The 23,370-nt window shown below is 43.9% G+C and overlaps 2 protein-coding genes across 2 annotated transcripts; one reads left to right on the top strand and one right to left on the bottom strand.

Moving 5' to 3' along the window:
• The first annotated feature begins 1,169 nt into the window (after positions 1-1,169).
• Positions 1,170-15,115, top strand: artnb (artemin b). The gene is made up of 5 exons (XM_028428633.1): positions 1,170-1,233; positions 1,776-2,095; positions 12,548-12,615; positions 13,731-13,944; positions 14,101-15,115. The coding sequence occupies exons 2-5, from the start codon at positions 1,978-1,980 to the stop codon at positions 14,604-14,606; spliced, it is 906 nt and encodes a 301-aa protein (XP_028284434.1). The 5' UTR covers positions 1,170-1,233; positions 1,776-1,977; the 3' UTR covers positions 14,607-15,115.
• A 1,402-nt stretch (positions 15,116-16,517) lies between these two features.
• On the bottom strand, positions 16,518-18,063 carry ptger4c (prostaglandin E receptor 4 (subtype EP4) c). Its single transcript, XM_028428639.1, has 2 exons — positions 17,215-18,063; positions 16,518-17,105 (listed from the first exon to the last, which is right to left on the bottom strand). The coding sequence occupies exons 1-2, from the start codon at positions 18,061-18,063 to the stop codon at positions 16,518-16,520; spliced, it is 1,437 nt and encodes a 478-aa protein (XP_028284440.1).
• Between the last annotated feature and the right edge of the window lie 5,307 nt (positions 18,064-23,370).

Raw genomic sequence — 23,370 nt, 5'->3', positions numbered from 1 at the left:
CCCAGCCTTTGTGCTGAGCAGGCCTCAGTGTTTGCCCTGCAGGGAGTGCCTCAGCTCCAGGGCCTTTCCGTGTGACGATGGGTGGGTGGGTGGGTAGGGTGGAGTGTGGTGGTGACAAACTTGTTGGGTGGAGAGAGGTGCTTGGTTTGTGGTGCAGTGATCTGGGGGTCTGTGGCGTGTTACACTTACTTTGTCAGGTTTGACAGCAGGTGTAGCAGTCTGCTACAGAGGCCAGGGCAGGACAAATGTGTGTCTGTGTGCACACAGATTCACTTCTGACAGGTGGGTGCATTCAGTCATGTATGTGTGCATGGAAATGCTGCACAACTACAGGCCCGGGAACCCACAGGCCCCAAGGGGAATATTCACTGCAAGAGATACAGGACTACAAAGTGTTTCAATGTCTTTCAGTTCCTCCTGTGTGAGGGGTGTGTACTGCTCCTACCTGCACCCTAAATGAAACCCCCACAGTCCATCCCTGCACAGTCTGTCCACGCTCACTGCCTGCGTGTGCGCCTCCGAGTGGAATAAAATGAAGCACTCGACATTTATCAGACTGGGAGTGTAAACACTGAAGGACAGATGTGTGTTGCCGGATTCTTCCACTGGAACGCTTTTCCAGGAGCGCTCCATGACCATCCTGTGTGACAATCACTCCCCTCTCCCCCCTCCCTCACTGCTCGCAGCGCAGGAACAAAAAGACATCTGAGACATGTGGATGGGGAAGAAAGCTCACAGCGGTTTCACAAAGTCTCTGACAGGCGGAGTGGCGCGTTTTTTTAGCCTCCAGTCCTGTGGGGCATTGTGGACATTGTTGTAGTAGACTCCTGAGAAGTAGACATGGTCTCTGATAACTGGATCCCAGAGTCCAAGGAAAGAGTTTTTCTTTGATTTAAAAACAAAACAAGAGACGCGCTTTCAGATGCGGACAGCAGCTGCGTAAAGGCGTGACGCACGGACTTAAAAGATATTTGGAGCGTCAGCGCGGCGTTTTTTCGGTTTGACCTTCAAATATAAAACAACAACAAATTTAAAAACAGACTGAAACACAAAAGAAGCAGAAAGTGAGGACTTCCCTGTGGTTTCCTGGCTGCGCAGTCTCTTCTCGGACTTTAATCGACCTTGATTTACCTAAAAAAAGAGACTCAAATCATATTGTGAGAATATTTCACGTGTTATTTACTCATTAACTATAGGAGCTGTTTGGAGACAAGACCGGACAGGTTACTGGAGGTAAGCAGAGGGGAGCCGTGCCTGAAAAACTGGCTTCATTTCATGAAGCGATGGTTGGAAGTGAGTCAGCAGAGACGGTACAAATAGCAGATTGAAACAAACATTCTTTACACTTCTGACTGTTTGACTGTCCTGCTCTGTGTGTGTCTGTGTGTGTGTGTGTTGGATTGTTTATGTCACCACAAACAAACTCCTACCTAATTAGATTTTATGTCTGCTGTACCCAGTTAGCTGTAAAGTTTGTTTTCCTCGCCCTGGATAGTTTTAACTGTCTGCAAAATGCCTTGTATTTCGCCTTAAAATACTATTTTCTTCAAGCACCTATTTTAAAAATAGCCTTTCTTATTTTCAGAAGGAGTATACTTGTCTCCAAAAACAAGTGTCTTCCAACAGGGCAGGAGTAGAAATGCATACAGTTCACGCAGATCACTTTTAAAAACGTAAAATCCGTCAGATCAGCGCGCGAACTTTAAATCAGACTTAATGAATGGCTTAAAGGCGCAGGTCTGTGCTCACTGGCTTCTCTCTGTTCCCTTTTCAAGGCGCTGGGACTCTGCAAGAAGCCGTGACAGGACACCGGCCAGAGAAAAAAAAGATTTTGGCTGCGTACTAAAGAGGAGGAGGAGGAGGCGCCTCTGGTGTTGAAGCTGAGCCGCTTTTAGATGGATCCTTCATGTTTGCTTCAGCTTCGGTGGAGACAGTCTGCTCTGAACTCTGGCAAGCCGTGACAACACGTTAAACAACATGACACATCGGCGCGGCGCATGGATAACCACAAACATGAGCTGCACCCAGCCGGGAGGAAGCGCCTCTCCGACCCTGTGCCGTGCGCGCTTGGAGCAGGCTGCGCGCAGGACAGCGGGTAAGGCGCCACTCGGAATCTGTAAAGTTATATGTGCAGTGATTTAAGTCTGTGTGTCATAGCCATGCAGTGTAATGGTGCCCCGTATCTTTATGTCGCCGTGACAGCGGGCCTCTTGTCTTCATGTTTGCTGTGACAACACTGAAAAGATTGTTTGATCTCTTTTCAGTCCAGCGGCTTTTCGTGCCCGCACGCACCTGCCAGCTGCTTTGGGCTCCTCAGACTTATTGATGGTGTATTTGTGAATTGCAGGCTGGGATTTGGATGGTGGAAGCGCTTGTTCTCTGTGGTTTATGAAGTGAAGTTTTATGATTTATGGTCTGAAGTGTTTACAAGGTGCGAGAAGGGGAGTGAGGACTGTGGAGACATTTAAATCACAGTGGGTCTGACTCTGTGAGAGTGTGTGTTCTTATGGATGAGGAGGAAACAGTGGCCAGTCAGGAAGTCCTCCAGTGTGACCCTCTTCTGTGGTGGGCTGCAAATCTAAATATCAAAGTGTTGGACACACACATACACACACACACACACAGCTGCACATGTGTCTGAGGGGATCTGGGCCAGATGAAGTCTTCAGATGTAAACACATTTCTTCTCATATCAGTCTCAGCTTGCTGAACTTTCCATCCCAAACTGTCAAGACGTAAAAGAAACTACATGATGTGTCACTGACTCATGAGCTTTCATACTCATTCACTGACTCAATGACCTGCTGACTCACACAGTCATGTACATACAATGTCACACACATGAGGCTCAGTTAGAGGGGGGAAGTCCTCTCGAGGCGGACTCCCATTGAAGCTGATGCCTTATCTTCTTTCCTCATCTCTTCTCTGCGTCTCTGCACTTGTTGAATCTCTGCGTGTCTGAAAGCTTTGGCATCACGTGAGACATGTTGCACGTCCCCAGCAGGCGTCCTTCAATAAATGTCTGTAAAAAGTGTGAAAACATGTCGTGAAACAGCCGTGTTTTTCTTTTCTGGAGGTGTTTGGAAATCTTCAGTTTGTTCTCAGGCTGAACATGAGAGTGTTGCCCTCACTTCAGGCATCTCACACTCCCCCGTCACGCCGCCACAGCTTTCACTTCCTCCGGTCAGAGGTCAGGGGGTCAGCGGCCCAGTCGAGGGTCAGGTACGGCGGGGCTGGCGTGTTCTCTTTAACAGCAGCCTGCTGATGTGTGGTCTGGATTGTTTTAACTAGCGTGTGGCTTTACGAGAGCTAGCGTGCTGTTTGTTGGTGTTATGGGTTTAACTCTTTCCTGCTCTGATGCTGTCCTGTGTTGTTAGTCAGATCCACAGAGACAAGTCTGATGCAGAGCCTCATACTCCAAATATATATGGATAATATTTGTATGCATTTATTGTAATACTCTGAGACATACCAGGGATCAAACTCTTAATTGTATAGAGGAAAACGAATCTCTCTTGCAACTTTTACTTCACCTGATTGCCAGGGAGAAGTGTGGAAAAAACAAAATACCAAGTGAATAAATGTTTTGTTTTTTTTGGCTGATTCTGAGTTGCCGCTCTTTGTTTCTTCTCTTCAGTGTCTGCTTGTAATCTGTTTGTTATCTGATCAAAGTTGTTCGGGCCTCTCGGGCAAAACCTTTTTGTTTTTGAGTGATTAAAAAAAGTACCAAGTTGGCTAAATGTTCAAGCCATTCATTTAGCTCAGAATTCAGCAGCCTGATCTGTATAAAGAAAATATTCCTTAATATGAAATTTTAGCCCTCCAACCTTCCAAAAATAAATCACATACCAAGCTCATGAGTACATTCACAGCAGCTGCTTCTCCCTCTTCACCATTTCAACAATTGAACAATTGAACAACAGTTAGTGCCACGCTGCAGATTAACAGCATAATACTGTATTTATTTATTTTCATTTATTTAACAATAAACGTGTTGCTGTATGTAATTGTCTTAACAAACAACATGCGGCCTGTAGACTGAATGATGGACAAACCTTCTGTGGTGTCAGGTCTTTGTTTTGAAGCTACACTGCCAGCGCAGCAGGGCCTGACTGCACCTGGAGTGCAATTGGACGAGCAGCTCGTCACCTGCAGCACCCGCCTGTCATTCAAATCCCTTTATCATGCATATTTGTGTGCGTTAAAATAATTAAACATGATGTATAAACATTACTCCAATTGTGATGGAAAACCGAACCATCTTGTCATTATATAGGCTGTCAACATCTTCACGTCAGGTTGGACATTTTAATACGACTGGCCTGCTTGTGGAACCGGCCTCCAGTGGCTGGGGGAGGAACTGCAGTTTGAGGAACCACGTTGACGTGTGGCGCTATCACCTTGTACCAAAGCCAAATGATGAACATTTTAAAGTTGTTTTAGGCAGTGAAACATAAACAGACACAGCACAACAGTGATCACTTTCTGGTGTTTTAGTTCTAGTTTAGTTCTAGTTAGTTTTAGTTTAGTTGGGGGGGGGGGGCTGGAGCCTACCCCAGCTATCTACAGGTGAGAGGCGGGGTACACCCTGGACCAGTCCATCGCAGGGCGACATGCAGACAAACAACCATTCACGCTCACACTCCATCATTAGTCTAATATAAGCATATTTGTTCTGCATACAGAAAGCTTAAGGGACTTAAATGCAAGGGTTAAATGTAATGACTGACAGACAACATTTTATCAGGCAGATAAAAAGCTTCATTAAACACAGTGACAGACTTCAGATCTACCAGCAACACATGAAATCATTTTGCTGGGTCCACAGCAGCACTGCAGTGTAACATGCAGCCATTAAAGTAGGGCACAGTCTTTTCAAATTAATGGAAGTCTGTCAGTGAAAGATGGATGTGTGCTCCGTGCGGGGAGCCTTGTCTTCAGCTGTGTCTCAGCGTCCGTGTGTAATGTTACTCTTTTTTTTTCTTTTTTTTTTGTCCCAGCACTAATGGAGAGAGTGCAGTGAGAGAGATTGATTATGCAACCTGAAGTGCCACAGGGCAACTTCAATCTGGAAGTGCTTAGAGTATGCAGTGAACCACAGTGATTCCTTCAGGGCAAATTGAAGGAGGCATGATCTGACAAAAAGGAATTTCAATTTGTTAGATGTATTCCTACAGACAAATGCTTCCCATGCTACTTCTGTTTTCTGGGTCCCTGCTTTTTGTGGCGTTGGACAATCTCGTGTAAGTACGCAGTGGGAATAATTTCTTTCTGTGATCTTGAACTGTTTTGTTGATGTCGAGCACTTTGACGTCTTCAGGTTCAAACAGCTTAAATTATTTAGAACAAAGCAGCACTTAATACTTTTGGAGCCGCTGATGAAACATAAAGCTAACTCCTGTCCTTATCATAAGATCTCCCTCCTTAAAACAACTTTTTTTTTCTCAAAATACAGAAGAATGTTAACTAGCTCAGCACAGTGTTTGTGTCTGTGGGAGCGCTTTTTGATACAATAAGCTGTATTCTTCTGAAATTAGGGGGTCAGATTCATTAATCATGGCGTCTAAGGGCTGCTTTGAACTATCAGGCCAGGTCATTAAACCCAGCCTGTCTGGGGCACGAGCGGGTGACACGGAAACACTTTGGAGAGCGCTGGTTCACCCAGACCTCAAGACACACTAATAATGACCAGCGTGTGTGTGTATGTGTGTCACTGCTATTCTGAGTGCTACTCTCAAACTCAGTGTTGAATTCAATAATTTGGAGAAAAAAAACAACAAAAGATGGGAGCAAGAAAAGGTTGTGAGGCCGGGGGTTATGTGAGAGGGGGTTTTGTAAACTCAGTTTTCGTGGTAATATGAGTTTTCACAGCGTTTGACAGAAAATTGTTTTGTGTGTTAAACACGTGTGTTTTCTATCTCTTCATCTTCCTCTCTCTCTCCCTCTGCGGCCTTTTAAGCGCTGCCATCCTTACAAACACCGGAAAGTGAAATCCTACCCTCCCATCATCGCTCCAACATAGCTACAATGTGTTCCCATTTAAGGTGAGGCTCAACCAACCGCTCTCTGTGTGGCTTCCTTTTAAAACCAACTTAATCAGGCAGGAATTTGGGTTATTAGGGTCAGGGACACTGGGAAGCAGCCTTAGTGAGAAGCAAAGTGAAGGGGAGCGAGACGCTGAGGACACAGATGTGTCGCATCAGGAGGCTGTCTTCATCTCGGTGCTCATGGGAAAAGGAGGCTCTGTGTGGAGGATGATGGTGTCCCATCTAATTTACCTGATCAGGTCACAAGATGCTTACACGTCTGTTGCATTGTGGGTTACTATGTGGGTAATTAGTCGTAACTGCACATTAGCTAAACTTTCCGGTGACCCTGCACATGTAATCTTGTCTTGAGAAGTGTAGTAGAGGAAAATCTCAGCAGGCCCACTGCACTTGTCGGCTGTACTGAGAAACTCAAAGTGTCTTGTGTGTTTGTAACTTTGAAGTGTGTCTCGAAAGGAAAAAAACATTTAATTTATTTTTTGTCTTTCATCCATATTACACTGTAACCTATAATTGTTATTATTGCAACTGGTGCTACCGTGACTGTATTAGGTGACATAAGTGCCTTGACATCCAAATGTGCAGAAACACAACTGTTGTAGCTAAATTCAAATGTTCATTTTATTTTAATGTCAAACAGTGTGGTTTGAAAAATTTGTTAAAACCCTTAAGATTATCTGTCTGATCATCTTTGGCAATGACACTGTGTGATTCCAGTTAGCTAATCCTATTCAGACAAATGATCTTTTGATTTCTGCTGCACCACAAAACCATTTGTCATTTTTTCTTTACACATAAAGGATGAATGAATTATGGCAAGTTAGTTGTTGACTATGAACCAATTCAATAAGGGGTTGTCCCATTTTTCTTCTAATTAAATGTAACTGACAGACAGCTGAAAGTGAAGTCAGAGATACGGGCAGGCTTTGGCAGGGAACCCACCACAAGAACAACAAGCTACCTTTGTCATGACAAATGACAAACCTGTAGAGATCGGTTAGGAATGTAAGAATGAAGAGGATTTGCATAAAGAACCACCAGTGTGTCCTGTTTCAGCTGAGAGGATGCACATGTTTATATTCAGCTGGTAAGACACTGACAGCTCTCTGTCTGTCTGTTGTTATGAAGACGTCATGGCTGCATCTCGAGGTTAACACGCTGGTCTTGGATGACACTTTTATGACTCAAGAAAAAAACATTTTATCGTGCTTGTTGTGACCCATTGATCCCAATGGTGCTTTCATGACCTGCAATAACTTTTCTTGGCAACCAAACCTAAACGTGTGAGGGTGTTAATCCAGAACCGTTACACTTCAAACGCATTGTTCTCCACTGAATGTGCTTCATTTATCCCACTGAAGCATTATTACACTCTCAGCTCCTCTCTTTAGTGTGGAAAGAAAGCTGCAGGGTCTGAGAATAAATCACTTATCACTCACGTTTACCATTATGTGACCAATAGGTTCACCTCTAATAGGTACCTCTAATGTAGCCCAGGTTGCACATAGAGCTAAAATGCTCCTATGTTGCACACATCCAGCAGACACATTGACACATTAGATTCTGACCACCTTTTTTGAACCTTTAACCACTAAATGTTCCCTTGTGTTCTGTTCAGGTGTGAGCTGGCAGCATAGAATGTGTTTATTGGAGCCTTTTCACTAAGATCAGCTTCCTGTTGTGGCTAAAAAACAAGCCGGATGAAAGGAAACAACCTCCTTTCACATTACACCTCAATTACTGATGGAAAATGTTCATTAAAGCAGCGCATCAGTATTCACCAAGCAAAGAAAACCCTAAAAGGGATTCTACTGTGTTTTCAGTCTAAAACCTAGAAAAACGATTTTTTTATATATAAACTTAACACACTGGAAAATTGCTTCACTACTATACAGTTATGGAATAGCACCTGTCATGCAGGCTGCACTGATTGCTGCTGTTTCCCGAGAGGTTTGGAATTAAAGCCAAGCCGGCTCATGTTCTTCACAGTCAGTGACCCTGCTGCTGACAGATTATTCTTCCTCCCTGCATCTCCCTCCATCCTTCTTCACTGTCTGAAACTCTCGCAGACACCTACAGGCTCATGTGTTGTCAGTCTGTTAATAAAACCACCTGGTGGGAGAAACGCGCAGAGGGGTGAGGTCATACAGGTTCACTCCTCTCCTCACCATCTTCCTCCGGGCGCTGTAGTGTCCACACCTTTGATGAACGTGCCCCCCCCCCCCCTCCCTGTGTGTGAGCCAGACTCTGTGTGGTTGTGGGTGTGGGTAGTTGGGTGTCAGAAATTAACAAAAAAATTGGATGTATCTCATGTTTCTGTGGTGGAGAAAAGATTACAAGAAAAAAAAGATCAACACATACAGACTGTGTGTGTGTGTGAGCACACATGGGGAGGTGAGGGGATTGGGTTGAGTTGGGGCCCTACCTATCTGAACCGAGGCATGGGACCTGCTATCTGTTTCTCATTTTGGCGGCGCTCTGTGGTTTTCCAGCACTGACAGGCCTCAGAGTGGAAACTGGCACTAACGAGCAATTACATCCTGCCTGCCTGCCAGGGATTATGGGATTACAGGCTGACTGGGCTTCAGTCTGCGCTCTTATTCTGTCATTCCCTGGCCTCCCTGTGTTCAGCATTATCTCTGCTTTTAGACTTATCTCATTCAATAGTTTAATTATCTTTTTCTCATTTCCTCTGAACAATAACCCATTCTCTATTTTTAACTCTCCTTACTCTTATCGTTTTTTTTTACTTTATTATTATTATTATGTCATTCTCGTTTTTGCTCCTCCTCCAGCTTTTTCTGCTTTGACTTCCCAGCAGCCTCGCATAGTTAGGACATGCTGTCGTTAAACTGCTGAAGAGTGAAATTGGTTTAGTCGTAAAGGGAAGAAGAAAACCCACTTAACAAGAGGAAAAATACATTTAGTGTGTATGAAGCTTTAAATCAGGAGAATGGAAATGAGAAGCAGATGAAGGAGGTGAAAATCAATAGAACGTTCAGGACAGCATGACTCCTGGACATCATATTAAAGTCTATTTAATAATAATCCCACATTTGTCTCAGAAGGCTACTTTTAGACTATTCACTCACACTATATGCAGACTTAGATATATAAAAACACAGTAGACTGATATTTAACTGCAAAAAATAAAGTTAAACAAGCAGTTCTTACTTTGCTCTGGGTATGCAGAGCATTGGGGCACAAGGTGATATCATCATGCTACGTTTGAAGGACCTCCCCAGGTCTCTGTGTGTCTGGTAGTGATCAGGCGGCTCTCCTGGTGTTCAGCGTCTCTCCCCTGCATCTCCTCTTACACTGCAGGTGTCTTTTATTGAGCCAGCAGTGATTTACTGTACTCTTGTTTTTCTCCTTGCTGCTGCAATCAGGCACCACGGTAGTGACAGGTTAAAGCTGCAGGTCAGAACATTTTTGTGCACGCGCACACGGCAGAACAGAGCTCGTCTCTAATAGTAGCTCATTATCACAGAAGTTATAGGCTTTTACAGGGAGGTGAAACACCAGATAGCTCCGAGCTCTTTTTCTTTAACAAGGTGAGAGGTGTGTGGAGGCTCTGTGGGCAACGCTCAGGTCTGAGGATGGAACAGTGCACAGTAGGCACACAAATCACTGATCACAAACACATTGATCTTCTGTTGCCCTGTTTTCTGTCTTAACAAAGAAGTGATTTTTTAAACAGTCTTGCAGTTTAGCTCCCAAAACAAGAACAAGGCTTCACTGTATATATTGTACAACCTTAATGTCAGACTTCCTAATTCCATGATACCATGTATGACCCCCAGCTGGTCTGAACTGGCTGGAGTGCAATGCTTCCCCCACAGAAACCTCATATTTATTTGGTTTACTTTTATATAATAAAACAACAACACTGGTGTAATGCTTTCCTCTTACATCATATTTAGTGTTAAATTTGCTTGCTGCTCACGTTAGAGCTGATTTCCTGAGCTTTAACTCCATACAACAAAGTCCATCCTCTTTAAGCATTTACTATTTGAACTAGCAGTGCACACCACATAAAGTGACTGCCTCTTGCTTTATGGGTTGTATTTGCTTCTGGAGGGCTTACCCACTTAACTGACTGTGAACAAGCGCAGACCAACAGTGTAAATGGAAGGTGACAAGAGCTCCGCTCTCCCTGCTGCAGACATGCAGCCTGATGGACAAACAGAAAGGCTTTAATCAGCCCAACAAGGAAGAAACACATGCTTTGCTTTCTAAACACACATAGAAACACACACATGGACAGTGTTGGATCTGAAACTATACACACACACACACACATCATCAGCAGGCTTGTGTCAGTCTGGAGCTCTTCAGGACTAGTGTCCCACTCCCTCTCTCCACCCCTTTACTCCCCCACCCACCTCATCTCCGAAAAGGCTGGAGGCGTCCAGCTGTAAACAGCTCCAGAGTGCCGGGCTGAAATGAACCAGCAGACAGGCCCATGTAGACTCCCAGCTAGTTGATCTAAAAAAGGCTAAACACTCCCAGCTGTGGCATTAGGGACTCAGAATGGCACCTCTCAGGAGACCCGGTGAGGATCTGCAGCTCTCTGCCCCACTGCATACTGCTGTGAGGTTTTAAATCAGAGCCGAGGAGTCCAAACAGATGGGTTTTAGGTTGCAGCGATGGCGTGTAGTCTGTCTGCCTGTCTAAATTATGCTCAGTTTGTTTCTCCTCGTCCCCTCAGCGTGTGTAACCTCACTCTGCCTGGACTGGATCACCACAGCTGCAGCCGGCAGGATTGCATCAATGCATCAACAGGTTTTATCGAGACCTGTGATCCGTAACCTTTTGTCAGTCTTCCATCTCATTGCACAGACAGAACTGCCGGGATTGTTTTCAACTGTTAAATAAACACAGTGCAGCAACATATCGCCGAGATCTTTAAAGCCACAAACAGTACATGCTAAAATAGTTGCAGTGGGTGTGCAGTGTTGCTCTAGTTCAGCGCCAAATCATACAAAACCTCTTAGAGATGATAGATGTGGTTTCAAAGTTGTTGGAGGTTAAAAAAATTCAATGGTTCAATGGTGATCATTTTGAAGATGTGTTTGATCTTTGGAGGCAAACTTCTGAAAATAATAATAATAATAATTAATTAATCCATTATTTAACAGAACTTACCCTCAGTGGTCTTCTGCCATGTTCTGTTGGTCTTGGCTGTTCTCTCAAATTGATCTTTGAGATCTTAAGGAAGGTCTGCAGCTCATCTTATTCCAAATGAGTGGTAAAACATTCCTGCATTGCAAAGGCACCGGTTCTGTCAGGATAAGCAGCCATGTTCATCATCTACAGCCTGTACTGAAATTGACAAACAGAATGATTTTTGAAAGCTTTCTAGTCACTGCTTACTCTCAGCTGCTCAGTTTCTAGATGGTGCCCGCTGGCTGAAGCCTCAGCATCTCCCTGCTGGATTTCTTCAGTTGTATAGTCAAACAAACAGCCTGGCTGACTCCACGAGTGTCTACAGGATGCACGTGTCTGCAAGGATTCAGAGGGTCACCATGGAGGTCCATGTATGCACCAATTTCCATCCACTAGGCCACTCTCTGAAAGGACAGCAGATGTGTGTGCACTGGAAACCCAGCACAGATGCTGACTTTGAGGAGCAGCTCAGTACAATGTGTCTTTTAAATTGCTGGCTTTGAGAAAAGAGGAAGGTGTGTGTCAGTGAGCCTGTGCACTGAGCATGTGTGGAGTGGAGAGAGGTGTTGTCTTTTATGCATTTGGCCTGCGATAGGAGACCCTGTAAAGACGTTTAAATACATTTTTTACCTACTTCATGACAACACATTTTTGTATAACTAATTTAGAATAAAGAAGAACCACCTACAAGCACAGGGTGCTGCGTTTGTTTGGAATACAAGATGCTCTGACCTGTGCTCAGTTGCACTTGTGTGGGGCCACATCGGGACTTGTAACCACTCCACAGCCAGCGCATTGCACCACACTGCACGTACTATATATAAACATCTGCACCGTGACACTTCTTATCACCTGTCCTGCATCTCTGTGGTTTTTGTCTGGGACCTCCGCGAAGTGCTCCCGCTATGCCTGGTTCCCCTTGCTTGTGCCTCTGCCACAGGAGCAACCCTGAAGAATGCCTTTGTCAAGTATATCGCAGATGCTGCCTTTTGTTGTTGGACTGGCGCTGTTTGCATGGATGTATGAACAGACAAGCCAACACTAGCCACACTAGCTGGCAGCAAACACTGCAATATTACTGAAGCAGCAACGAAAACACTGGCCTCATGCATTGAGGACGTGATTTATGTGACACCCCGGGTCGTTCAGGGCCCCGCGGGGCTGTTTGTTTTACAGTATCTGGACAATTGTGAATGTATAGACATCATATTGCCCGCATGTTGTGCCTTTAGTTTATGTTAGCCTTTTCAAAGGGAGTTCTGGGTGGAGGGAAGCTGACAGAGTGAAGCCTTGTTCCTTTCTTACATTCCTCTCTTTCTGTTTCTCTCCAGGTGGGACCAGATGCAGAGTTCGGAGGAAGGATAGACAGAAGATTACAGTAATGTCAGCAAAGGCCAAGGTTTGTCAGCATGCAGCACGAGGGCACCGAAACCTCACTTTATCTTCTGCTTTTTCTACCTTTTCTGTCACGTCATCTCTTATTCTATTTATATGAAATCTCCATCCCTGCAAATAAGCCTGCACCACTATAAAGCATTTGATGAGTTATGTGTAGATATAAATGGTTAATGAAATCCATCCCCTCATGGCTTAGAGCCGAGCTTTTCATGAAGTCCTGTCAGCACTGAAGCTTTCGCAAAGTGTAAGCCAGCGGACAGAGCTTGATCCTGGGCGGGAGGAAAGTGGGGTTATTTGACTTCAGTAAGTGAGATCCCTTTTGATGAAATAGGCTTAAGACAAAACACGGCTGTTGCTCTTTTGAAGGGTTTTCAGAGAGCTACGTGTTTTATGAGCTCTGTAAATATCATCTCATCTTCCTTATCAGATTTATTCAGTTAAACTGATTGTGAACCTTGAGGTTTTGTTAATACATATGAACTGCTAGTTTATTTATAATTAAGCATGCTTGTTGAGGCTACACCTTAGGAAGGTGAATATGAGCAGCTGCTTGACTCGGCCTCCAATGAAGACTTTAAGACAGGGGCCATAAACATGCTTGGCTGTATAACAAGGAAAATATCATAAATAAAATGACTAAATCATTGTGGCTGTGTGTGGAGACATTATGAAACAAACCTTTTTTTATTTAAGGAGTGTGTCCTGTAAAAGATGTTGCTTGTAGCAACAAACCCACAGAGACTTATCATGTCTCCTGACAGCGCCGTGTTTTGAGCTGAATCACTTTCATGTTTTTGGTTCTTTCTTGCTGCTTTATCTGTTCTGTTTCCAGCCACACCGCCATGCTGAGAGAAGCTGGTGAAGACAGCTTGACAAAAATGGACCGATTTTGTGGTCTTCACCAACTTCCCTCAGCACAGTGGTGTGCCTGGAAACAGAACAAAAAGCATATGTATAAACAGATCTTAAAAGACATTAAATGATAGAACCGTCTATTCATATTCAAACCTTACTGATAACTGCACCACGGCGTCAACCCATTATTTATTTTTCTAACTTCTACCAAACGACCCTCAGATGTCCTTTTGTCCACTCACATGTCCTCTGTGTTCCTAGGTGCTGCTGTGGGTTCTGGTCTCTCTACTGCCTCTAGTGGAAGGAGCTCACATGAAAGCCGGTGCTGCTGGTGTGGGATCAGAGACGGGCCATGCTGTGAGCCTGCTGGGAGGTCAGGAGGAGAGAGAGCTTCCTGTGACGCTGCCAGAGGTGGTGGAGGACAAGGAGCAGGAAGATGACACTGACCCTTACTCTACTTGGCATGCTTTATATGGTATGAAGCTCTTTAATAATTTATAGAACAGCAGGCAGTATATTCCAATGAGAAGGGGCCTGAGCCTGCAGCATCTGCTGTGGGTCTCAGTCACATGAGTTATGGAAGTTAAAATGTCAAAACCTCTTTTTTGCTCTTCTTTCTTTTTGATTTCAGACCCTTTTGTAATTGATGAGGTGGTTGACCATCACAGTAGCCGCTGGGTGGGTCGCTCTCCACGCTCATCTGACCCCACGGAGCCTCAACCCAAGGGATCACCAAAGAAAAAGAAAAAGAAGAAGAAGAAAGAAAAGGAGGAAGAGGAAGACACGGGAAAGGGAAAAGGTAAAGGTAAAAACAAGCACCCGAAGCAGAGCAGCAGGGACTGCCGGGTGGAGAAGAGAGAGATGAAGGTACGGGACCTCGGACTGGGCTTTGACTCAGATGAGATTGTGCTCTTCAAGTTTTGTGTGGGCTCCTGCCAGTCTTCACGAACAAACTATGACCTGGCGCTAAAGACGCTGCTGGAGAATGGCTCACTGCCTCGGCGAACTGCCCGAAAGGTCAGCAACCACCCCTGCTGCAGGCCTGACCGGTACGAACCGGTTTCCTTCATGGACGCCCAGACCACATGGCGAACCATCCAGTCATTGTCTGCTGCCAGCTGCATGTGTATGGGCTGAAGACAGGGATGAAGGAAGGAGAAGGTGATGAGGAATGATGTCACCCATCCTGAACAGAGAGGTGTCACAAGGCACAGGGAGGACGCTGTGTGCAGGAAGGCCAGAGGGGGGCGCTGCCTCACACACACACACACAGCAGAGGAAGTGATAGGGGCCACTTGTTTGCCTCCTGTGGTGGGTTTCCTGTAAAAGAGGAAGTGGGCTGGGTGCAGCTGGACGATAAAGGGCCGAGGTGGAAACCAGAGAGGTCATCACAGAATCCTGGTCTGAATTTATTGAGTCATCAACGAGTGTTTTAACTAATGCAACATATTTAAGACTGGTTATTACTCCAAGAAGAGACTCATTGTGGTTTTATATGTGCGAGATCTGAAGACTGACGTTTAACAGATATAAAAAAAGAAACATTACAAAGATCCAAAACTTCACACATTAAGTTTTCTTCCACAAACAAACAGGGACAATACATTCATATCTTATCTACGTTCAGGTGAACTCAGCCAAATGGATGCCATGCATCTTCATGTATTACTGTGTAAAAGTAAAATGTATTTATTTGGGATAAATTATTTATTTATTATGGCTTCATATGAGAGCTGTTTTTTTATGAACTCTATAGTGTTGATATATAACTATTTATTGCCAAGATTTCATGTTGACACCTAAGTCTGCTCGCATCCATTTATCATCTTTTCCAGATGCCGGTCTTCACTTTGACCTCCATGCAGAATCAGCTGGTTAACATGAGACTCCCACTTCCTATTCATTCCTGACTAACAGACATCTGAAACAAAGCCATCATTAATAAATATTTTTGATAAAGAGCACCTCACCCTCTTGAATTTGAATAACCTCTATTTTTGTTATCCAGTATTTGAAACCACCAAATCTGAAATGTGCTATTAAACGGAGCTTTTATACTGCAAGACCATAACATTAATTGATTTCTCATTATTATTATTGTTATTAAAGTTCCTTTATTTTTGTATGGTATTATCCTCCGTGGGAATAAAGCTTTTTTTTACTGTTTAAGTCTTGTTATCTGGTATTAATCAGGCTCTACATAACCACTCCTGGTGTGACCACTACCCTCTTTCATCCTACACTTATGCTCCAGCGCCACCTGCTGGGTCAAAATAAAAAAGAGAAAACTTTGGTTCTTACGTCCACAGTCAACGTTTTATCCGCTCTTCTTTAATATTTAAAGCTCATCCATTTTTCATTTTTGTAATTTTTTATTTGCCGTCAATACATTCATAAGACACTTCAGCTCATACAGATTACAGAGTTTTTTTTCTGAAATGTTCATGTTGGCTTTTTTTGACTGCAGTTATTAAAACATATGCAAATGTGCGATATAAATATATAAAATGCCAAAGTTCTGTTTACCCTGCATCATGCAACACTGTTCAATGGCACAAGAAAAATTAGCAGCTTGATTTAAAAAAAAAAAAACACGCACACAGCTCACACACAGAGGTACAGTGTAACACTTAATAGTTAAACAGGTATTTAACTGGCGCACATTCATCAGAATCCTAGAATGATTCACTTTTTTCAATGCACCCATAGGGTATGATAAAATCTACATTTCCATGGCTGGAAATTGTAAGCGCAGTTTATCTAATGCCCAGGTTGTTCACCAAAAGTATACAAACACTTACAGCCACTGGTCAAAATAAACCTTTGTTTTTTTTGTTTTTTTTTATGTTACAAAACTCATAGTGTGTGTAATGACTGCACTGGTAATGCCCTGCTCCTTCAAAAATCCCCAAAGTCACTACCACACGTTCCTCAACCTGCTGAGCAATTAAACACTGAAGTCACAACAGATGTTATTCAAGCACTGGATCTGGTTCTTTGGTGGTTCATATCACATCTGATGCAGCTCCGCAGAGGTCGGTGTCTCCATCAGAGACATTTCTCTGACTGACACGAGCTTGGCGTGCTGAACGTGCAGGTCACAATGTCCACTCTTCTGACGTGCGCGGAGAGCAGCGGTGACGCGCTGCGACCCGGAGAAGCCTTCGAGTCTGTGTCCTGTGTGGAATGAGCGGTCCCCTCCTCTTCACAGCCGTGGATCGCCGTCGATTCGACGCTGAACGGGTGAAAGTTGCATGTGACGGTGTCGTACTCCCACGCCTGCCTCAGGGCGAAGTCTGAGAAAGATTTGGACACTTGGTGTTCTATGTCGTTCTTGTAGCTAGCTGTGCGTAAAGATGCGTAACTGGTGTCGTTGCTGTTTAAAGACGGGGGAGAGTTTCGACCCTCTGCCCAGCCAATGTTGTCTCCGCGACCATCTTTAACACGGGTAACTGTCATCTTTAGCTTCTCGCAGCCTTTTAGCAGCAGGTTTTTCCGACACAGAATGTACACCCAGGGGTCTAGTATGGGGTTGAATGAGGCAAAGCGGATCGCCAACAGGTCGCTTGGGTAATCAGGCTTCCCTCCAGCAGAAATGTAGGCTGGGTCATAAAGCTGATTAACAAAGATGCGCACCTGAGGGAAACAAATGTTAAAATATTACATCATTGTAATAGCAGTGACTAATTGCATTGGCACACAGCTAGCGCGAATATAATACAAGAAAGATACAAGTTGTCCTTACCACTAACGGGATGGAGCAGACCAGGAATACGATGGTCATGAAGACCAGAAGCCAGAACATTTGGATCTCCGCAGCAGAGGTGACCGATTGCAGCCGGGGGAAGCGGCGTCGTGACCCTCCAAGCTCACACAACTCAGTCCTGACTATTCCTGTTTTCTGTTTCATGCCCACCAGCGACCTGCACACCGCCAAGTTACACAAAACTGTCACTGCGATCAGCACCAGCATGACGCCGCCATACAGAAAGGAGTAGCAGGCTCCGAGTGGATCCATCGCCCTCCAGTCCAAGAAGCACCAAGTCCCAGGGAAGTGCCTAACATGCCGTCCGAAGCCAAAACTGGGCATAATACACAGCACAATGCTGGCCAGGTAGGCGACAAGAAGCGCAAAGCGCGCCATGGTTCTGTCAATGTACCGGGAGTAGAAATACGCATGGTTTATGGCCAAGTATCGCTCCACAGCCATGGCGCACAGGATGGACATGCCGGCTGACCCGAAGAACAGCATGGAGAAGGAGAAGAAGTGGCAGAGCAGCGTTCCTCCAGGCCAGCGGTTGGCCACATATGTGGCGATCACCACCGGACTGGTGAAGCACGTCCCCAGCAGGTCCGTGATGGCCATCCCGCAGACCAGAGTGTAGAACGTGGTTTCTTTCTGTTCCTTTTTAGAGACACACAGCACGATTATGGCGATGAGGTTTCCTAGGACTCCCACGGCGAACATCGTGGCTGAAATGACCAAAGACTTGGACTCCAGCCGGAGCGCAGGAAACGCACTGTGGTTCGAACTGAGAAGAAGAAGCGGCAGCGGCTCAGAAACATTCGTGTCCAGCCCGGTGTCGTTGATCATTATTAAAAACAATGAACGAGGGCCAGCGCTCAGGGGCCAGTACTGTGACGTTAAGAAAACCTGCTCTGGAAATAAGGAGCACCACTCAAAAACAAACGCGTATATCCTGAGATACCTCGTCTCCAGTCACAGAGAGTGGAGCGCACTGAAGTGGGCGTTCTGTTCAGCTTCTAAGCTTTGCCTGTTTGTGTTTGACACCGCTCGGTGTTGCGGGTATTTAAGCTGTGCGCTGATGTCAGGAGAGTGACGTACAGGTTGTGAGAGCGGTGGAGCAGGTTTCCCAGGATCACAGAGTCAATATTCAACACTTTTCATTAGTCTCCACGTGTTAAACTCAGGAGTGAAATGCCCGTGGAATCAGCTCACCGAAACCAGCAGCCAAATGCCAACAGCTGTCATTCAGTAGAAAAACCTCATAAAATAATAATAACCGCACTTATAGTTTCACAAAGGCAGTCTCGCGTCTTTTATTTTATTTGCTCATAGTTAAAGTGTTAATAAAATATTCACGCCAAAAAAAGAAAAAGTATTTGTTTTGTAAACAAACATGACCCCAATGTAAAATGCTCACAGACCCTTCTGCTGCAGATCGGTCATAAATCCCAAACTTCAGCACCAAGGTCAGCGCCCAGCTCCGCGCTCACATGGCATTCCACGCAGGACGTGTCTTAGTGATTTAAAGATGGCGCTTTCACACACTGCACTGAAAGGGGCCACTCTGTATATGTATTTATGGCCCCACAGACCCTCCTCCTGTGTGGTGAATTCCGGATATTGTCCCAGCACAGGGTTAATCAGCCCTCAGCTCATTACGCCTCTAAAGTTAATTAACAGGAAAATCAAGAATTGCTCCTGACTCATACTTTAGAAGGTTTGTATTGAAGTAAAGAAGTTTATATGTAAATATATAAAGAAACTTCATTACAGAAGAACAAAATGCATCTGACAGCCCAAACACACAAAAGCTTCTAATGAAGACGGGCAAAGAACAACAGAGGTGTCAGTCAGGTAGAGCTTTGCTTTCTTTTCTCTGTTTGGAGTTTTTCACAAATCAGTCTGCTTTGTTTTTGCACCATGAGTGACGTGTAATCCTTGAAGGCCTGCAGCTGCTCTGTCTTATGATGAAGGAATGGTCAGAGTTTGGCAGTGTCTGTTTTATGTAACATTTCAACAGAGAGGCGAGGCTGTGTTGTTCGTTTGTTTGCCTGAGATTCTGTGTTACTCTTAGGCAAATACTGAGCAGCACGTGTCCACTGAACCACATTAGAGCTAGCTAATTGCATTTTAAAAATGTATGGAAGTCGCAAGTCGCTCTGTCTTTATCAAAATAAATTTTGATGTTGACGTTCAGTGAGCTGAAGAATTGCTCTTAGCCTTATCATCAGCACCTGCAGCTTCTGCAGCTCCAGTATTTGTTCTCTCCCATACATTTATTATTCCTCTGTTTTTCTGATCTCAGTCGACTACTTTTTCTTAAATTTTGTTTGCCAGGCTTTTTAAATTCACCATCAGTGTGCATATCTTTTCTTTAAAAACTTTACAACTCACATGCAGGAGCATGCGCCTGTGGGGAAACCTCTGTAAGGAGCCGCCTTCCCAGTTCATCAGGCGCTAATTACACACAGACTGAAAACGCAATTTAAAAGATGTTTCCTCCATGTAGTGAGGAACCTGCATGCCGCAGGTGTGAAAGAGCTGATCAGCTCTGTCTTGAGGAGATGTGAGTCATACACACAGGCTGCAGCTCTGCTGGTTTGGATGTGGTGGAGGAATCGTTTAGTGCTTTTACATAGTGTGTGTATCCAAATATAAGAATGATTAGTAGATTATTAGTCTGTGTAACTATCATGTGGTGGAGTACATTTTATATTATAGGCTCATTAATGGGTTACATAAATGTAACTGGGAGATTTATTTAATGAAATTAAACACGCAGTACCTATAAAACGTGGGTAAATACAAGCGTGTCATAACTGATTGTGTGTAATTGTTGAAACTATTTACAACTGCTTATACTACACACAGAGTGAGAGACAGAGAGAGAGAGAGAGAGAGAGAAGAAGAAGCCACTGCAGCAGCAGCAGTATAATCTAATCAATGAAATGAAAGGATTCATCATATACAATAGGGAAAAGCTCTGTCTTGTAGACAGTGGCCGAGGCAAAGGCTCTCTGTCTCTGTCTGTGTAAGTGGATTCTTCGCCTCCTATCCAGGATCAGTGCCTCCTGGGTGTATGTCCACCTCCGTCTCTCTGTGCTGTAATAACCCAAAGCATTAAGACGTCAGTAGCTCTGAAGCCCACAATAAAAACACACTCTGTCTGTGTACACACATGGCCGTACATGAGGGACCCATGCACTGAGCAGACCAGGACTGGGTTTAATAAGGGGCTTCCTTTGTGTGTGGATATATATATATATATATATATATGTGTGTGTGTGCGTCACTGTTATTCTCAGGTGACACGTGTGATCACTAGGAATTCCCCATTCGTGTTACAAACTGTAGTGTGTCCACACTGTGTCCAGTGTCCTGCTTTGATTACAGGAAGAGGCTGATATATTTGAACAGAGGAGCCTCACAGGCTATTACTTACAAAACACCCTGATCAATTTCCTGTCCTGAAATAATCAATATGCAAATCGGCTATTGATCAGTGACTGATGCTTTTGCAATCCAGGGCGTTGACAGCATTGCGGTTGTGCAGTTTAAGCAACACAAACATTACACATATGCAGCTGTGATATTTTCAGCCAAAAATAGAAGTAAAACAGGATGTTGTGCATCTTCTGCTTTCATTTACAGCTAAAAGTCCTCCAGTCTTTTTAAATGGATGGTTAGACATTTTCAGAAATTTGCTTTTTTTTCCATGATGGCTTTTTTGGATTAGACAAATGTATGGTGGCCCTGAAGGTCAAAAGACAACTATGCTATCACCAACACCTGTAATATATGTAGCGAAGACTTTGTTTTACATGTAGTGTGTTTGTGTGTGTACACTGGAATTGACCTTTGACCTTTTGGCATCTTGCCACTTGAAATTGCTGTCTCATCACTTTTATGCAGAGGCCGTTTGACTGTTCAGGTGAGAAGACAGCAAGCAGCTCTGTGCTATGACACAATATGAAGCAACTAAAAGTTCAATACCTAAAAAATTATGCAGGCTATTCAGGTGTCAAAGTCAAACTTGTTTCATTCTTTTGTTTTTTTGGCTTCAGACAGGATTCAGAGGATGAACGTAGTATTAGTCAGAGCTAAAATTTACCTGCTGAAAGTCATGATTTTATCTGAAAGCAACACAAATAGCTCCAGGCTCCTCCGGCTTAAATGTGTTAGATTTTCTCTCAGGTATCTGAGCTAGAGTCTGGAGGATTAATGTCCATTTATTTTCTCTCAGGTGATATTTGGTTTCGGTAAACAAGACAAATGTAATGTATCTACAGATTTCGAAAAAAAAACCTCAGAAGATTAAATAAAGCTGTGATTGCAATTTTCCTTTTCTGGTACAGTAAAAAAAATGAGACGTTACGATGTCATGACAGTGGTGACGTGAGCTGTTATTTGATGATGGTGTTTCACTGCTTGGAGCTGACGATGGCATTGCGCCGCTGAGATGTCATCAGCCAGTTTTATCTGATTTCCCTTCTCCCACCACTGCTGCCTCTCCACGCACATCCAGTCACACAACAGCCTCTGCTGCAGTCTGCCAGGCTCATTATACCAGCGAGGCTAAGGCTCATTTATTCTCTTTAACCTACTCTCCTCTCTGGATCTCTTACTTTTTCTCTCTACTCCAATCCAATTAGGTTTGGATTCCTTATTTTCCTTACACACACACACACACAGACCCTGGCTGGCTTGCAAAATTGTAAAGAGGAGACAGTCGGGCACTGTAGAGAGCTTTTATCTCAACAACATACAAAATACCCAGAATTGTTCTATCCAACACGTTTGAATGATATCATCCCACACATGCCCTGTTACATGGCTACATGTCAGAGTTGATTAGCTGCAGGGACGTGTGTGTGTGCGTGTGTGTGCATCCCACACATGTCTCTTTCTTGTGTTTGGGAACCCTGCAGCTTATAGTATCCAGAGTCACCGGTGAAGTCATCAGCCTCCTCACCTTTGAACTTGTTTATGTTGTATCCAAGTGATTTAATGTCTTATTGTTACTGATAGAAATCTGGCTTCATGTTGCTTCATGTATATATACATAGAAAAACAGCCTATACATCTGTGTGGAGGAGGGCTGACATTCAGGTGAAGTAAGTACTTTGGAGATGCCAGCGGGGGTGTTTTGTAGAGAAACTTACATACAGAGTTGATTAATGTTTCTGTATTACTTTTTATGGTTTTGTTTCTCAGTGTTTGAACTGTGCATGCCAGGAGAGATTTCAGCGTTATCCTCTTCATTTAGAGCCCCGCCCTCTTTTTTTTAATGTCCCTCAGAGGAGATGATAGCCTGCTCAGTCGGAGTGCAGCCATCTGTGTTAATGTTCCTCCATACTGAGTCTTGTCATCATGCATCAGGTGACTGCAGGATATTGCACATTTTCATCATGTGTGCTGCCAATGACACAGCCACCCAGATGAACATATGCTCACTAACACCAGCTGTGTGCCAAGTTTGTGATTAGAGATGCAGTGTTTATAATGTTTAGTCTAAGCTCTGTTTTGGGAACAAAACTATGATGTGTCCAAATATTCATGTAGGTCTTGGCAGGGTGGGAATGTGTGTTTGAGTGCACATCACATCTTCAAATGATTAAAAATAGAATTGAATTGCTAGAGATGCTAATCATTACAGCAATGATTTTAATTAAAAGAAAATTTTGTCATCAGTTTGTCATCTGTTTCCTCCTTAATAATAAGGACTTTAATAGATGATTAATCATTATTGACTGGCTACTTTTTTTAGACAAAACTGCTATAGCTTAAAAGCTCCCCTCTTCTTCAAACAGTAATATTTCTTGCAGCATTTTGAAGGCAACAGAAAAAGTAGTGTAGTATAGAAAAACAAGAAGATGCATTACAAAGATTTAGCAACAAAAAAGTTGCTCTTGTATCTATTGAGACTACCCACTGTAAACTGAAGTATTATTAGCGTGACAGCCTCTTGTATCATTAAGAAACACCTCACCATGTCTTTCCTCCAGTACTATTCCCAAATAACATTAAGCGCTACCTCCACAGTCTGCGGTGCTGAGACGTTTAATGTTAACATCATTATGGGGCCTAACAGTATCACTTTCACACAATCTAAATCAGCTGGAGACTGAGTGAGTGCAAGGAATCACATTACCC

This window comes from Parambassis ranga, chromosome 17 (assembly GCF_900634625.1).
Source record: "Parambassis ranga chromosome 17, fParRan2.1, whole genome shotgun sequence".
NCBI lineage: Eukaryota > Metazoa > Chordata > Actinopteri > Ambassidae > Parambassis > Parambassis ranga.
Note: the sequence above shows the minus strand (reverse complement) of the source record. Positions and strands in the feature narration are given on the sequence as shown.